Source organism: Macrosteles quadrilineatus, unplaced genomic scaffold (genome assembly GCF_028750875.1).
Source record: "Macrosteles quadrilineatus isolate MER2022 unplaced genomic scaffold, UCM_ALF_1.0 Scaffold_7__1_contigs__length_78375512, whole genome shotgun sequence".
Classification (NCBI taxonomy): domain Eukaryota; kingdom Metazoa; phylum Arthropoda; class Insecta; order Hemiptera; family Cicadellidae; genus Macrosteles; species Macrosteles quadrilineatus.
In genome coordinates this window covers 35205815-35224589 of record NW_026542600.1, presented here as the reverse complement: position 1 = coordinate 35224589, position 18775 = coordinate 35205815, and the positions used below count along the sequence as shown (strand labels likewise).

The 18775-nt window shown below is 29.9% G+C and overlaps 1 protein-coding gene across 6 annotated transcripts in view; it reads right to left on the bottom strand.

The window, feature by feature from the left end:
• Window positions 1-18775, bottom strand: part of LOC128997808 (glucose-6-phosphate 1-dehydrogenase) — a 51607-nt gene that overhangs the window by 25410 nt on the left and 7422 nt on the right. For 4 of the 6 annotated variants that reach the window (XM_054423542.1, XM_054423538.1, XM_054423540.1 and 1 more), the window contains one exon: window positions 12292-12410. In XM_054423542.1, the coding sequence (XP_054279517.1) occupies window positions 12292-12410 (119 nt within the window). Of the gene's footprint in view, window positions 1-12291; window positions 12411-16584; window positions 16706-18408; window positions 18428-18775 lie in introns of those variants that run through there. The other 2 variants (XM_054423543.1, XM_054423541.1) reach the window with 2 other exon arrangements.

Genomic DNA, 18775 nt, shown 5'->3' with positions numbered 1-18775 from the left:
ATTTTAAACTTTGTAAAATAAAACAATTGCATACCACATGCCAGTTATTGTTAAAGATACATATCTGCATGTTTATGCATTGATGCATTGTATTCGGTAGCTGTTTTGATGTCCTACAATTATTGTAAATGAAATTAAGATACAAATATTATTGCATCGAAGTTCATCTTTGCGGCTGTTGTTAAAAGCTTTATAGTAAAATTCTTGTTCTAATTTTTCATTTTATTTTGCTCAGTTTCTTAGCCCACATTCTTAGTTTGTGATCTACACTTCAATTCAAACAAAGTATAATTGTTTTTTTTTTCTATTTACCTCCTCATTTTATATACTTGTTGTACCTGTTAGACACTTGTTTGTTTAAAGTCCACTGTTAATAATTATGAAAAGTAAAAGAAGAAACAAATACTACACTTTTAATCGTGATTTGGGCTCTAATTTTGTACCTCAACTAGGCTTAGGCTCCTTAGCCGTTATTGCAAATACTGACGTTGATGATCCCCACTTTATGAGAAATGAAACTGAACAAAGATGAAGACATTAAGTATACAAGTAAGTATATAAGTATTTAATAATTATCAATGTATTTTAAATGGCCCAAGAAGTAGTAAATAATTTTATCCATAAAATTTGCAATAAAAAAATAGATTCATTAAAAATAAAATATGTGCGAAGTTTAATTCTATAAGCTTTTTGAATGAATAAGTAAACTCTAAATTTCCCTTACTTTTTAATCCAAATTCTAAATTTTTTTATTGGTAAAAGTTTAAAAAAATCCTAACACAATCTTTCTTCCACCCATAAGGATTATCAGTAGTAAAAAAATCCAAACATGAAAAAATGTTGTTTTGAAACAATTGGGCGCATTTTCTTGCGTGGGATCAGAAAACGCTGTGAGGCAAAGAAACAAGCTGAACCTGTTGCGGATTGCATTGTGCTACAAACGTGAGTTATGAATTGCAGATTACGAGGCGAAAGTACTGATATAAAGTACTATGTGGTCCAAGGAAACATTGCTACACTTAGTCTGTAGGAGGATTGGACTATAAACGAGCACAGTTCATACACAGAACATAGCTTTAGGAATACTTGTGTAACCACTGAATTGCACTAATCCTGCCCTATTGAAGGATCAGTGTCAGTATGTAATTTTAAAGTGTCAAAATAATTAAACGTCCTTATAAAATATGTCTTTTAAAATAATTAAAAGTCCTGCAGTATATTATTCATACTGTGGCAGTAGGCCTATTATTATTTATTTATACTGTAGTGCTGTATATATTAATTGGAAAAACTTGTCTGAACACTCATTCACACAATGTCAGTTGTTATTTTCAAAACGTCAAAGGAATAAAACTGTAGTGCTAATATATCCTTTAATAAATCATTTACAAATTTTGATAGAAAAATTTTGTTCGTACTATTATATATATATATATTCTTTGCGGGAAAACTTGTATAAGCATTGATTCAAAGCATTTTTGTACGATGTATTCTTTGAATATACTTGTCTAACCCTTCATTCACAGATGTCGATAGGTAACTTCAAATCTCAAAGGAACAAAACTGTAGTACTATTATATTCTATTTAGAAAACTGCCTAAGACTCTATTCACAGAATGTCAGTAGGTAATTTAATTACAAAGGGGAACAACTGTGTAGTACTATGTGGCTTTACTTTTCAGTGGTATGGTTCTACAATGGAAAATATGTTACATAGTAAAGAAATACCAGGATTCAAACTGTTTTCCTGCAACAACTTTAAAAAATCTAAGGGGGATAAGTGACATAAGAAAATATTAAATTTTCTTAAGCAATAAGTGAACTTTTAATGTAAATATACTTGTCCTAGTCTTTGATAATGTTTATTTTTATAATGTGACATATTTAAAACCTAAGATATTTTTTACATGGCATAAATGATACTGTGACCGTTTTAATACACAAATAGGAAATTCAATCCAAATTATTACAAGACTTTTCAAGTGCAATGACTCCAATCTAATGGCTCACTTAGATCTAATAGCTCCCATTAAATCTCATTCATTTTACATTGCGAAAGAAACCAGTTTTGTGTTACGAATATGGGGATCTTGGTGAAGATTCCAACTCAAACTTGAATACGCTTCTGTGGTGGTAGTTAGTTTTGTAAAATATTAATTATTAGTTTTTGTCGAATTTTAAATTCACTTTCAAGCTGTAAAATTATTTTTGTAAATATTGCTTTAATCACCAGCTGATCCTCCCTTGTTTTCAGTTAAACTTGAGCTAGTTTTGTAAAAAACCACTTCACACATAAAGATAAAACATATACTATGATATATATTGTACTTGTGTTATGTGTTATTATTAAACTTACATGTTAAAGTCTTATAATTCAGTGCAAGAGTGATGATTTAAATTGCACAGAGAATCACATTAATTATATTTTTGAACTCTTAGTAAAACTCCTCTGAAAAAAAAAAGAATTTGTTTAGTAAGGAGTATGTTACCATATTCTTAGTTACACTATTTGATGGATAAATTGTTTTTAATTAACTTTGGAATTTCTTAATCAAATCTGAATTATAAACATATAAGTTGTGGCTAGAATGTTGTGCAAGGCACTGAGATTGGGTCAAGGCTAGTAGCTGACAGACCCATCGACCTAACGACCATTGCTAGCTGCTAGCAGTCGCCAGTTGCCACTGACTGCGGTTGCAATGATCTCCCTCTCCCTCTCTCTCTCTCTTGCACACACAACATGCACATGCATCAAAAATATTTTAAATTGAAATATAAAAAGCTATTTAAAGAGTATTTGTCATCATACAGCAGCAAAAACACCTGTTTTGAATACATGTGGTGCTAAAGGTAGCTCTTTTTCTTCCCAGGGCAAAAAAGAATCAGCTGGAGTCAAGGACATCAGCTGATTTTCTGACCTCAGTTTCACTATTGTTAGACTGTCACTAAGAGTCAGACCATAATGATGAATTAAACTATTATTACCTACGACCGTTTTTTAAAGTAGCCATTTCAGTCCAGTTCTTAGAATTGAAAAGTTTCACTTTACAGCTGTTTACTTTCATATCCGCATAGTTTCATTTCATATCCGCATAGTTTTCTCATATCCACACAGGTAACGGACCAATGAGGTTCAAGTATTGAGAGAAAAGAATTAAAATTGTAATGCTTCGAACGTCAACTAATCAGCTGATCAGCCGATCAGTTGACCAATTTAATTGTTGATCCGACTTGTTCATGTTGATACTCGCGTATTCTTAAAGTTGGTGGAAGTCCAAAAATAAATGAAATATCTGCCGAATTGTACCTGATACAATATTATTTATGGTAAGAATGATGCTAGCAATGTAATATTTAACGAAGTTTAACAAACACGTAATCACAGGAAATCAGCTGATTATACAACAAGTCGTTGCATCACTTTCAGTGGCGAAAACATAACCTCTCTAAAAAGTTATCAGAAGTGATTGTTAGTAATTAAATCCAGATTGATAGTAATTAAAAAACGGTCGTAGGTAAAGTAGTGTACGCAACTCGCGTTAATAGTCTTTACGACACTCGTAGAAGTTTTTAAGGCACTCGCCAAGGCTCGTGCCTTAAATTTTCTACTCGTGTCGTAAAGACTCACTTAACGCAATCGTTGCGTAAACTACTATTATATGCCAAAAGCTTTGCATTTATCCAACAAATTAGATATTATCTAAATATTTTAATATTATTTCCATCCTACATCCTGTAGCATATAGAATTGTGATTGGTTTGTATTCTACATTGTAAAATAAAAATAATTGAAATAAATTTATAGAAGTCTATACTTCCCAAAGTATCAATTGAAGGAGAAGACTTCCAGCACTTACAACTGATCACAATACAAAGAATACATTTTAACGAAATCCCAGTAAAGATAATGATAATTATTTAACATTAATCAATGGATGAGATACTAATTTTAGCCATTATCTAAACAATGAACAAACCAACTAAATTAAATGTTTCCTTGTTACCTTTAAATTGTTTTAACATACTATCTCTGTTATCTATATTGCACATTCACAAAGAATTTTTTCATAATAATCATTAACTGATCTAGTTGACATGTAATTTGATCTTTTTGAAAAATTAAAAATACAAACAAAGTTTAGTGATGTAAACATATCAGTACACTCTAAGGTAATCTTTCTCAGAATAATAAGTTCTCTCCAATAACAATCTATATATATAATACGCTAAGCCGATTTTTGTGAACAGAACTCCTCCCTCATTTTTGGACCGATTTTGATGATGTCAAAAAAATTGCCCTGATCTGTAGTTTTGCAAAGTGTTTTTCGTTTTTTGATATCTTTATTAGTTTGGACAGTATCTTCCATCAAAGTTGGGTTTTCTCCCATAAGATTAACATCGGGGAATCAAAATATTTAATTAGAAACTTTGTCTCCACTAATTTGAGAGAACGGCTGGGTGTAGAAACTTGGTAGAGGTGTCAAAAGAAAGGTCTTGGTCTGTAGATGAGTTATCAAAAGAAAAACGAAGTAAATTTGCTTAGGGCTCTGCCCCCAGAGGCCTTTAAAGATCCCACCACAGAGTTGTTTACATTTTGGTCATGTGGATAATACTTTTTAATAAAACAGCTGTTAATTTTAAAATTGTATTTTAAACAACACACATTTATTGGGAGTTACTGAATTGGTCAAAAGAAGTATTCGCAATGTTATTTTGTGATTTTAAAATTGATTTTCTTCTGTATCATGTCATGTGTTGCAATATAAAGTTTCATTACAAAATCAGTGGAAAATCCTTTTATCACAATAACTCTTACAATTATTTCTTATTGAACTATCTCATACCTATTTTACGGGTTGGTGTCTGCCTTTTTTTTACAACTTTTCTTTATATTTTATCATATTATTCTAGACAGATCATCATATAGGTTCATGAGATTATTGTCATACATGCTTTCAATCATTGGAAAACCTTTCGATTGTGTAATACAATACAAAATAATACAAGTGCAGAAAGGCAGGGTGCCCATTTGAGCCGTGTCCATATTTTGCTAAATTAATAGTGGTTTACAGCAACTGGATAAAACATTTTACAATGTCTATGTAGAAATATGTGAATGATTTAGAAAGTCATTAAGCTGGAAAACTGCAATATACTGCAGACTTTTCAGATAGGTTACTTTGATGTATTCATTCAGCTTAGTGAAAACATAATATAGATATGTATACAAATAAGAACTTGAACTCTTAGAGAGCCTTTGAATGTTATTAGACTAACGAAAAGGGTTGTGCCTGTTTACTAGCGCTACTCAGCAACAAAAACAATTTAATTTATCTCTAAAATATATATTCTTAAAGTGCACTGAGCAGCAGCCTAAAAAATCGATGTAACTTACCTATATAATATAGTTACAAAATGCTCAAACTCGCATTGTGATCGCAATTATAATTCGGCTTATATTTCTAGAACAGAAAATTCATCTGCAGAAGAATTTTATTGTGCTCTTACCGTTTCTAATAACATCCAAACACAGAAACTTTGCCTAAAATGGTACCTGTCTTGACAAATTATTTGCAGTGGCCTATATTACGGACCGTGGACCCCTGGGTTGGTAACATTATTGAAAATATCACGACATTTTGGCTGTAAAAATGAACCAATGTGTAAATACTATTCAAGCAGTTACTGTCATGACAGAAAGGTCATATTCCTTTTAAACGTTCTTAGTTGTCCGTTCGTTCATATCGCAACAGCTTATTGGACAGTTTTCTAGAGACCTACTACACCAGTTGACATTTTCATTTATAATCAAAATTTTGATATGCAGACCTACACATATTCGATCATCAAGAAAAGAAGTATCAACACCTAAACCACTTATATCTTAAACAATGAAGTGTTAGTTTGCTGAAAAAAATATTTCTCAGACATCTGTTAAAATTGTCATGGCATAAACTTTATATACTTAAAAAGATTTTATTTACGACAAAACTTGATTATACGTAAGTATTTAAGATGTATAGTTCTATTTACACATTTCTTGATAATGCAGATCCTTATGACGTACAGTATGGAAAATATTTTATTCATTGAATGATCAACCATATTTGGTAACTAACGCAATTAATATCATTATTGTTTTTACACTTTTTAAAACAGTGCTAAATGCTCAAAATATGTATAATTTCGCTCAATTTAGCGCAGTTAGATTAGGTAATTAGCGTAAGCCTTGAAAGTAACCGTCGATTTCGACGGGTTTCACCTAGTCTTTATATTTTTCTAAACAATAAAAACACGACTAATAAACTCAAAAGATAGAAATTGCTAATCATAAAGCTTTAGCCCCATGTCTTCTAGGGATAGATTAAATAGCCAAGCATTGTGTTGCACTGGTTTACAGTGCAACCTCATCAATAAGACCCTTGATAACAAGTGTCATTATGGACCTTAATTTTATATTACCTGTAATCACATGTTATTGCAAACCTGTATAAAAATTCAACCTTAATTACAAGTACTATCTGATAATCCTCATGAGAGACTTGTTATCGAGGTTTTACTGTATTATGCTTTTAAATGTTGTATCGTAGGTGTGAGTGAGTTTCTTATACATATTATATCCAAGTTGTTTTGCCCATTGCAGCTAGATGATGTATAAATCAAAGCTGTATACAAGATTAAAACTTTCTGCAGTATTAAAAAACTTCAAATTCATGGATTTTATCAATTTTTTTTTTTTAATAAAATCCATGAATCTTAAATTTGTTTAGGTCAATATGTAAAATAACATACTAATGCCCTATATTTACGCATTCCATAGAAATATTGCAAAAATGTTTGTCCATATTAATACTTATATTAACTTTGAGTTTCAAAACAAGATAATCGTAAAGTAAACCTTCTAACATGACTCAAGGACATTAAACTGTTACGGTATCGGTTAACATAATTACCTAGATTAGGACTTACTTCCTTAAACTTCCTTGTTAAATAACTAGGGCTTTCAAATCAAATTCTTTATTCTACAATGTTTATAATTTTCAAAACTCAAAGCGTAATCAAAATATTCATTTCCTACATTTCCTGAATTATTAAGCTTGTTCCTCAACTAGTCATAACAATATTTTTCATTATTTGGAAAAACAAACTGACTTTTTAGGGTTTAAATTAATTAAGAATCTAATGTTTCAGAATTATATGTAAATTTCAATGGTTGGCCATTAAAAATCAGCAGAAAAACTAGACATTTAATATCGGGAACCTAACTACATTTAAATTTGTTATATAAAATAATAATATAACTTAATTAGAGTAATAATATAATTAGAAAATAATATTCATCCATCTTATTAAAGGTATTTGGCTGGACAGAGGGGTTTGTTTCCTCCCACCATAGGTCCCATAATAGTAATTTTGTCAGATATTTAGTAAAAAGCACAAGCAAACATTCTACAAAAATTGAACAATATATTATTTCGATAGCTTTTAAAATCTCAATATTCAATTGATGTGATGAAGAAGGAAAACTCTTATTGCCCATTGAATTTTCAAACATAAAAATACAATGGTTTAAAGTATACAAGGCTCTTTTGGAAACCTCTTAATGATATTTTCAAATCGGTCTAGGGTCTTAAGTTAAGTTTATGTAAAGTATGTAACCTTGATCTTGGGTTTTTTATGAATAGTCCTGGCAAAAGAATCAGCTGATCCTAGCAATCATCACATTTATTCAACACTCATCTCCTCCATAAATTATGCACACTGGTGTTTTGGTGTCGTTCAAATCCGATTCAATAAAATTCAAACAAAAAGGTTACCAAACAATAAAAAATAAAAAAAGGTTTTAGTAATTTGGGCTCTACAAAAAAAAAAGCTTTATCTATAGCCCTACTCGTTTGTTACAAGGTTTGAAAAAATATTTTACTCATACAGATATAAAAATCAAAATCTAAATTAACAAATCACATTTCATTCCAAATACAAAAGGTTCTAGGTTTGATAGAACTCAGTTAACAGGGTTTTTATAATGGAAAATTTGCTCTGGGTTGGGCAAGTGAGCTAATATAAGGATAGATAAGATTTAGAGAAAGTAGGCCTAATTCTGGAGCTGAGGCCAAGGTAAAGTCTGAGGGAAATGTAGCTTGAGCCTGCTTCACCTTCAGGTGACCTTCTAATACAGCTCTGTGGGAGTTCCATACCACAGACTAATATTTCTAGGAATTCACCATGCAGAGATAGTCATATGTATAAAAGGCACTAGGTTTATTTGATACGTCTTGAAACCAATGATTTCTAAACTTAAAAGTGAATGGTTTTACTAATTAATTTGTATAAATGATCTACAGATTTCAAATTTATTTTCCAATTCTAAAATGCTATGACTAAGTCCTCACCAGCAAACACATAGGTATGCGTGCATTTAGTAATTTTGCTATACATTAATTGTATTTAATATTACAGTTGCCAACCCTAATTAGTTATCTTATGATTCTAATTATTATTAGGATTATATTGGACATCACTAAAATTTAATAACCAAATCCTTGATCGTATTCCAGTACTATGTTTATTAAAATTCAAATAGTACTATTCCTCTCCGAAATATCACGGTATTATAGTCTTTTATGCACTAATTATAACATACTAACTTCAAATTTGCAGAGGATATTTTATTCCAAACAAACTACTGCATGACTAAATTACTGTATAAATCTGGATTGGTTAATGAATTACTAGTATATTATATTGATGTACACTATTGAAATGTTTCAAATTATATGTACAATGATGCTGATACAATGACTTGATTAATGATTCCATTTATTTTCTAAGATTTCTGTGTATAAGAAGCAGCATTACTAAACAAAATGAAGTGTACAAAACCTGTTATCTTAAATTAAAAAGGAATTGTTCCCTAATATTTATCTATCAAAGGAAGTAATTTAATTGTGTTTACTTTGCGAACATAATTAATTAGGCATCTGATTACCAATCTAGGCGGATTTATTATTAGTTTCATTAAACTTATGTAATCTCCAATGAGCCTTGATAATTAGAGAATGAATGGTTATACAATAGATAGGGCAATTGTAATTTGTGTATAAGGCTTGATTTTTTGTTTTACTATGCTTCTATTTTTATTTATTTCCTATACTTTCATGTTCATCACTGTATTAGTTATAAGTTTACTTAGGAATATTCTTTTGAAAAGTATACAAAATGAAAAGCATTTGAAAATGTAATAGGAAACAAAAAACTAAAAAAGATTACAAAAATTAATAATTATCTTATTAATTTGGTTAACATATAGAATCAAATTGAAATTTCAAATCTGCTAATAGAGCATAAATAATACAATCATCCTAATTGGTTTATGAACAAAATTATATAAAGTGAATTTCAAATTGTTGTATTGAGGTTTCATCCAAACAGGTTTATAATAATTGATAAAATTTTTCACTTTGAGTAACAACTTTCTATCAATGAGTATTTATGATTACTGCTACAAGGAACACCAAAAAATTCCTTATGATTGAATTACAGTATAAATATATCAAAAATGAAATATATTTTTTGTATGAGCTTTATTACAATATATCCATAAAAAAGCGTTCTATAGTAATAGTAATTAATTTAAAGATAATATGTGAGACAATATACTGTGTTAGCACTTTCTTTATTTTAGATACTAATAGGAGTAGAACAGTAGTAATCCATTGAACTGTTTGTATTAAAAAAAGTGAAAAGTTAAAACTTTGATTTAATTTTTAAAGCTTGGGTACCTACATTTATATCCCACCATCCCATGGTCGGATTTGGCTTGTTGGCAACGTTAGAAACAAGGTACTTTACATGCTTCTCTTGTATAAGTAAATGGTAAAAAGATTAGTCAAAGTTTGATGACGGATAGTGAATCATAATTAATTATCATTAAGTTTAAAAATCAATTGGGAGTATAATTGCTTAGTGTATCAATGTAATACCGGTAATTATAGTGTATATGTTTGATAATTGTTGATCAGATTAACAGCTATCAGTAGATATCAAAATTGTTAAAGGGCAAGGTTTGATGAATAATAGTATCATTTTTAACAAAATTTCCAATATAGCCTTGGGAATAAGCTATTGCTGTGGGTGGAATCATAAGACCTATACCTGGAACTAATTAAATGTTTGGTTTGATGTCCCCAGATGCCAAAAACACCACTCATTAAAATGTTTAGCAAATTTCTCTATCAGGAAAGCTATTACCGTAGGCGGCACAGAAAGACCTAGACCCAGGACCAATTTATTACTTTTCCATTTTGATTTCCCCAAAACCAAAACACTATTGGTTGAGATTTTTTACATGTACCATATCTATTATGTGTTTGTGGATACAATGAAGTAATTATATTTATTAGTAATTTTGGTAAAACATGGATATGCCCAATTTTCAAGCAATTGTGCAGAGCTTAAAAAACAACAATTTTGTATATTACCTAAAGCATTGTTGTATGATTAAATGTTATAAAGAACATAAAAAAATGTACATTAAAATTAAGGAAACTGTTGTAGATTGCAATGCTTACTTATGGATTTATTTTAATAAAATTTGGCAAATTTATTTACTTCTATACTATAAATTTTAAAATTTATTTTCTTTCTATATTATAAACATTTTATAAAAAAAACTTCTTCTTTCTTCCCCGTAGCAGCAAACCCAAATATTCGTTAAACCTAATTTTATTTAAATAGGGATTTTATCTTTCATGATAAAGGCAATATTTTAGAAAAAATCCAAACAGACGTTCGCTGAGACTGCAGGTTTTCTGCGGAGGTTTTGTATATAGGTTTGATAGTTATTAGTGTAATAGTTTGATGGTTGTTAATCAGATGAACTAGTGTAAGTGGATAGGTTCGATGATTGTTGGTAGCATTGATAACCATTAGAGTATCAGTTTGATTTAACGACCTGTTGGGTTAACCTTGGCCTGGGCATGAAATATTAAGTGAAACATCGACAGTTAGCTGTGACAAACAGGCCGGCATGCAGTCAGCCTTCAAGAAGATTAGGTTAGCCACAGGGCACAATCATGATCACTATTATGTTCTAGGTTTCTATAGTGGTTTTGTTACCATTATCATCTTCCCACCTTTCATACATTATGTTGAACATAAGCAATATACAAGAACAAATATCTTGTTTACTCATTGATTCAATGTTGATACATTTTGATAAAAGGTAGTTTTAGTAAATTTACGATTATTGACAGCATTAAATACTTGACAGAGTAAACTTACAAGACTTACAAGAGCTTGGTGATGATGTAATATTAGACAGAAACAAATTGGAAGTACTCCAATTGGTGCAGTACAAAAATACTTGACATTCCAATTAACGAAAGAATTATTTATATCCTTACAAAATTTTGCCAAATGTTCAGTGTCCATAGTTTATATCAACTGAACTGTTGTGAAGGAAACTGTTTGGTTAACATAAATGTATTAACTAGAGGGATAATCAAGGCCAAATATCTTGAACTAGTCAAACAGCTTAGGGGCCTACGTATGAATAATTCATGGTGGAATAGTATGCTAAGGTTTGGAATTATTTAGAGTTCTTTGGAACTGTCTTATGTAATGGTTCAAGTTGGCTGCAATGAATGATAATCCAGCTAAAGAAGGGGGGTTTTCAAAAATTTGAATATTTTAATATTTCTTGTTTAACCTGTGATTTTATGAGTATTTGTTAATTATTAATTGTTTACTTGCAAAGTCTAGAACTACTTTAATTCAGAACGATCGATTGTTTCAAACTATTTATGTGCAAACTCCGAAACCCACCCCTTTTCTAGTGCAATATTAGTTCATCAGTTAGAAAAAAATTATTAAGGAAAATCATCATTAACTAGTTCTACTTGAATTAATTAGGAACTAGGTCTCTTAAAACGGTAAAACAATTCAATTGTATTTTTATTGTCGATTATAAATTACAGTCAAACATAAACATGTACATAATACCCTTTATAGTCAGAGTACTTTAAAACCCAATGTACTTTTAAAGAATCACCTTTGAATTTTCAATAACAGAACCTTAATAGCAAAAACCTTAGAAAATACATAGACCTTGATGCAAGTAAATCCCCCACCCCCCCCCCCCCCCCCTCATACCAAGATGCTGCAGTACTAAGAAATCAAACAATTAAATGATAGATTTGAGCCAAGTACATTATAAGTTTATCGTATAACTTAAATGATAAATGTCAACAATGATCTAGTTTTACATTTTGAGCAAGGTAAATTACTTACAGAAGCCCCAAATGTGACAAAGATGTGGGGTAAGTCTTTGTCAAAATGTGAGCCCTGGATGTCCAGGTTGGGGGAGCGCAGAGATTTGCGAATCATCTGCAGCGTTTCTTCCGTCCCCTCTAAAACAGAAATGTTGGTTAGTTAAGATATGCTAGATAGATTTGATAGTACTAATTTAAGACTCTATAGTATCATATCAAACTGGATGGAATACAATCTATTTGGTGACGATTTAAACAATTTGAACAAAAGAACATTCTGAGTGTTATTTCTACAATATTTTGAGAGATAAATGCTTTACAGTACATTCACTTCAGTAGGTGTATTAATTTAGTTGGAGGTTTTATATTTGTAGCACTGATTTATCAATAAAAAACCGTGTTTGATACCTGATCCTAAAAATAAATAAAAATAAAATATGGGGGACTATTAAGCTTCTAATCAAAGCAAACTAAATGTAAAAATGAAGAAAAATTACATTAAGTGTAATTTGATTAAAGAATAAAAACAGTCTCTTAATGATTATGATACCAAGCATAATACCCCTAGCATGCTTTTAAAAAGGCTATAGGATAGATAGCAACCAAGAAATGTTCAAAATGAATAAAAAAAAGAAAGTGTGAATGCTGTGATACCTCAATTTAAAAGCCCCCAATCCCAAGAATATAGATTGAAAATAGAATAGTATAAATACATGTTAACCTCCACATACTGCCAAAATGTGCCATTTATTTATACGTAACTTGAATAAAAGAAGTTACCCTACAGTCACCCGACAAAGTTGGCTTCTTTGCACTGATTATAGTACAGAAAGAGGCTAATTGCTGCATCTACTTACTTTGTCGCACCGTTTATACTTTGTTTTATAGTTACTTTGGTTTATAGTTTGGCACACACCAGAATTCCAACCAAACAACACAAAAGAGCGTGGTTTTACTATGCACTTAATCCGTGTACGCTTGGAAATAGGTTGGCAACACTTAAAGATACTACTACTATGATCGGCTGATTGAATATTGATACTCCGATTTAACCTGTCATTTCGTGTTTATATTCTATTCTATTTTTGTTCAACGCTTGGTTTGAACATAACCTAAAGTGTAGGCCTAGTATTTGAAAGATGAATTATAAGTGGGACTAACATGTTTTACAAATAATGAACTCAGTGAAAGTGAAATATATGTGTAGACCAGAAGAAATAGCAGAAATTGCAAAACATGTTTCATTAAACCTGTAACCTGAAAAATCAAGAAATAAGTATGAACGGGCATACGAACTGTTATCCTCTTGGTGCGTAAGTAAGAAGAATGTTAAAAAATTGTCAGAAAATGTTTTATCGGTATATTTTGCAGAACAATCTACTGGTTTATTCTGTTTATACTGATTATTACTGTTTATGCGTGTACTCTTCAATATAAGTAACAGCGCTTGGGTTTAACCTAACATAAAAACGGTTGTATAGTGTTTGAAAGACTAATCATTTATATGCTTTATAGTGACTTTACCATGTAGTGTTTACTCAGATTAGTTTCTAAGCTGAGAATGAAGTTCAAGGACTTAACTGAAAATGTTTTAGTGATTGGAAAATTAATTAGGATTGGGTTTTAATATGATTCTATTTTTGGGGGTTTTATACACTACTTGTAATGATTCAAGATCTTGTTGAAAGTTATGAACGTTTGCCATATAATTATGTTCTAAACATAATAGTGCAAGTATGTAGATGTTATTTGGAAAATATTACTCATAAAACATTTTAAATCCTCACCCTGTCTGTGCAATATTTTTGGTAGGAGTAAGAATTTTCTTGATTTATAATATTTTTTTTATTTGTTATTTTCCAATTTGTAAGCAATTGAGTAGCCCCTATCTGTGCCTTCAGGACAGAGGTCACACTCTAACCAGTATCTATACCAACCCTTTTGATGTCCTGATAGGTTTAGCCCAAGGTTGGTTAGTAATTGTAGTGGATTCTTAACTGTTTTATGTTATTGATTTCAGTTTTGTTTTCTTCTTTTCATAATGTTAGTTTGTTTGTCACATCTTTTATCATACAAATGTGCAAATGTGTTTATCATAGCATGCTTGTTTGTAGGCTGCATGTTCATTAGTTACACTGCTACAGGATGATTAGAAATAATGTCATATCATATTATTTTTCATCAAAATTTCTTTTCTTTAGAAGTAATATAGTAATGGATCAAATGCACAGCAAGAAATGAGAATTAACTGAGGTAATAAACTTGCACATCTCATTACTAAGCTAAATAAAAACGTTCATTTAATATAATTTTTTAAATTCCAATAATTTTTACTATGACCTTTTAAAAATACTTTACTTGTAACCTGGATTAAACATTTTAAGTAGTTATTGGTTAGATATTTTTCATTTTTCCACTTTGAAAAATGGTTAGAGTATCTTAAGAAAAAAAAAGAAAAAACATTTAATGGTTTTTGCATGAATATTTTTAAAACTATTCATTGTTCCTAGGAGAATTGTACGGACATTCGTGTTTTTAAAACATAAAATGAGGAATTAAAACAGGAGTGTAATTTTATCTCCCAGTTTTAATTCCACCTTTTTGTACAAAAAGGAAATGTACATTGCCAATCTTCAAGGTCAATTGGCTAAGTGCATTGTACACAATGTTTTGCAACCTTCATGGAACTGAGGTTTTACATCCTAATCATTGAAAACTTGTAAAACACAGCTTGATACTTCAAAGGACAGAGAGGGGTGGTATTTTGTATTGTAAATAAATGACTTGTTATAAAAGTCTTGGTTTAATAATTATTACCAAATAATTTAAATAAAAAAATAGGAATGACATTATATAGCCGAATATTATTTACCAAGTAACTAATATTTACATGCTTTACATACATGTTAAATATATTCTAAGCAGTGTTTAGGCATTTACAGAAGCAAAAATTACCTTTTATAAAAAAGAAAAGAAAATACCAATTAGTGAGCCAAATAACCAGAAAAATAAAACAGACCCAAACCAGAACAAGCTGCGACTTCTAAGACCCCATAAGACCTCATAAAAATTCATATATTATTGTGTAAAAAGACAATACAAGATCTAGAATTTAATTTTTTTCACTGTGACCACCTCCAATGTTTTAACAGTACCTGTCATATTGCCACGAGGTATCAGGTCTTAGGTCTCTTTCTCACATGCATGCCATAAAACGTATATGAGGTTAATACATAGATTATAGAACTAGAGATTTAATCTTATGTAGATAAAACCGCATACAATAGACCTTTACTACAATAGATAAAATGGCCTATAGCCTGTGATAAAACTTAACATACTGGTAATGAATGTACAACAGAAACAATTTTAAACCATTAGACCTACTTTCAAAGATGAACCATCTTCCAATTATATTCGGTTTTATCAAACTGGACATGCAAAATACTGATGAAGAAATAAAATTTTAAAAAATCTAACATAGTTAAAAAAGTTAAATAGCCTACCTGATTTGACAGCTTTAAATAGTTGCTAAAACTGATACAACTTAAAATTATACGGAAAAAGTTGTACTTTGAATTGTCACAACTACCTAGCCTATCTTATTATTGATACTGTTGTTGCTTATCAGATAAACACAAGGTTACTATTATCACTCACTGTTATCTTAATCATGATGGTTGATATTTTCTGTAATACTGTATTAATAAGATAGGCCTATTCAAAAGATGTAGAAAATTATATTTTAAATGAAGTTGAAAATTAGCTTGCTTTAACAAATTAAAATTAGTAAAACTGCTTTTGAAACAATTATTTCACTTTAAATAATTGATCAAAGAGACATTTTATAATAGAGGGATTATCCCAAACATATTCAATTGTGAATTGTGATACAAATGACAACAAGAAGTAACTCGCAAACATTAAAACATAAATGTTTTAAAACTATCTTGTGCTGATTTACAAGGATGATAATCCTAAGGGGAGAATGTTTAGGGCCCTAATCTATGGTTGGATAGAAGAAATAATTTTTTTAAATATTTTTTTTTTCATGGTGGTATGGTTACATTTATTAAATTCCATATCTAAACCAATAGTTGCGATGGATTTTGAAAAGAAAAGTTTGTTAGCTATCAGCCAAATTGTAATTTGACTAGATTGGAAAACAGATATCGTACAAAACCAATCAAAACTTTCTAGTATTAATGACTTTCAATTATCTCGCACATTTTCCTATAAAAATTCAATTGTTAATTGTGATACAAATAATTGCTATGATGATATTAATTTGTGAGTAATTAAAACTAATAACCTTCGGAGTTTGGAATGATATCTAGCCCCTCCGTTGCCTCCATTTTCAGAACCACAAAGCACACAATCACTAGCAACAGTTAAATAATTGTGATGGAAGAATTGAACTAGGCTCTACCAGTATGAAGGTTAAGCCAGCAGTAGATAATTTTATCATCTTATATCTGACCTCGCCCTGTGTGCTTAGACCCATCAACATCAAAACGGAGATACTGTGTGATATATCAAGCAAATTTGATATATGAATCAGTAATTCATGCAAGCTATAAGTTAGCCAAAGAGCTAGGGTTCATATGATGAAATATACCAAAATAATGTTTATATTTGATACGATGGAATAATTTGATATATTTATGCAATCATAATTTGGAAATTGAGTGGTCTGAATTGTAATGTAGAAATAGGTGTTTTCATTTGAACAAATGTATGAGAAATAAAATTGGTTTGATGAAATTTAATTAAACATGTGTTGGATGTATCTTATTAACCGCACAATAGGTTTGAGATTTAAAAGCCCAATGACTTATTATAATTCCGAAAAATATTAGGACTTACTATCGTAATAATGCAACTTAGTAAAGGTAATCTTATTAATTATATGAATCTTGAAAATAAGAAAGCACAACCAATCAAAACATGTTTGGTAAATGGGGGTTTATCAGGGGAAAAATAGATTTTAAAAAGAAAGACACTTTAATTTGGGAAACTTCTCATTTCTAAATTGGTGGACATATTCAAGGTTGAAAATTATACTAACATGAAACTTCAACATATCATGTGTATATGAACTAACTTGTAAATTATACTGTTCTGCAAAGTTAAGTTGTTGTTCCTGTCAAGGCAATCAATTTATTTTAACAAATCTTAAAGGGAAATGTACTCGCTCATTTTCAAAACAAATTAATATTTGCCAAAATAATGAACTTGTAAGTATGACAGATTAACAGAACAATAAATATAATCATTATGAGGTATGCTTCTATTTTTACACCTAATGTTTAGCTCATGGTGTGAGAGTCAAACTTGACCCAATGAACTATTTATTTGCTATCCTGATTTAAAATCTTGATTAACAAAGTCAACCTTTTTTTACACTCCTATTAATAAACATAACATTGTTGCTGCCAACAAATTTGCCACAGTAGAAAATTCAAAAGAATATTCTGTTAAAAGACTCAAAAGTTACCAACCTCAAACAAAAATTGTTTTTAAATTGGAGGCTTTTGAACTTTAAAGAAGTTGGCCAAAACTTTCATAAAATATAACAATAAAATAAATTTGCTAATTCCATTTTATTTTTTATGTTTTTTAATATATACTAAAAACAGAAAACTAATCACACAAAGTAGTACATTGCTACTACTTAGCCGTTAGCTACATTTTAAAATAATGCTGTATAATAAAATACTCTATTATGCTACAACTTCAAATTTATGAAAATTTAACTTCTATTCCCAACAATAACTTACTTAGGCCTATATTAACATTATATGAACAAAAGAATAAATGTCTAAATTAACTAAGACATGGACAAGTTTTAAAGAGTAGCATTTTTTGTGTTTTAATAAATCTATATTTTACAGATATAATCCATCCCAAAAATTAATTTATCAATACCAAACAGGCATATTAATATTTATTTCAAGCTTATAGTTAAGAAAAAATATAGACCAATGCTACTAAAAAATATAGAATTTATTTTCTAAAGATCAGCTAATATTTAAAATTTTGCTATTTAAAAGGATGGAATCAGAGACATAATATTCAAGCGAATTTAAGAAATTAATTCAAGTTAAGGGGAACATATTAGCAAAATTTTACTCACAAATACAGAAATCTCCAACTATATAATTCCAGATAGGAAAAACTTGGCACTTTTGATGCTAACACTTTTAGAACCACAATTGAAATGGCATTCGCAAATGACTTGCAGGTTTACTTGCTCATTGTCTGGGATATTAGCATTTGAGGTGGTTGAATCACAAATAACTAAATTTAATTGGATTTGGAGAAGAAAATAATGAAGGTGGTTTGGAGATTACAACTGTACAGGTAGACTACTCAATTAATGTTTATATAATACTAATAAGTGCAAATGTAACACTGTCTACAGTATTACATGTATTAGCGAATTTCCCTAAAAGGAAGTAGCTATTACCGTAGGTGGCACGGTAAGATCTAGACCCGGGACC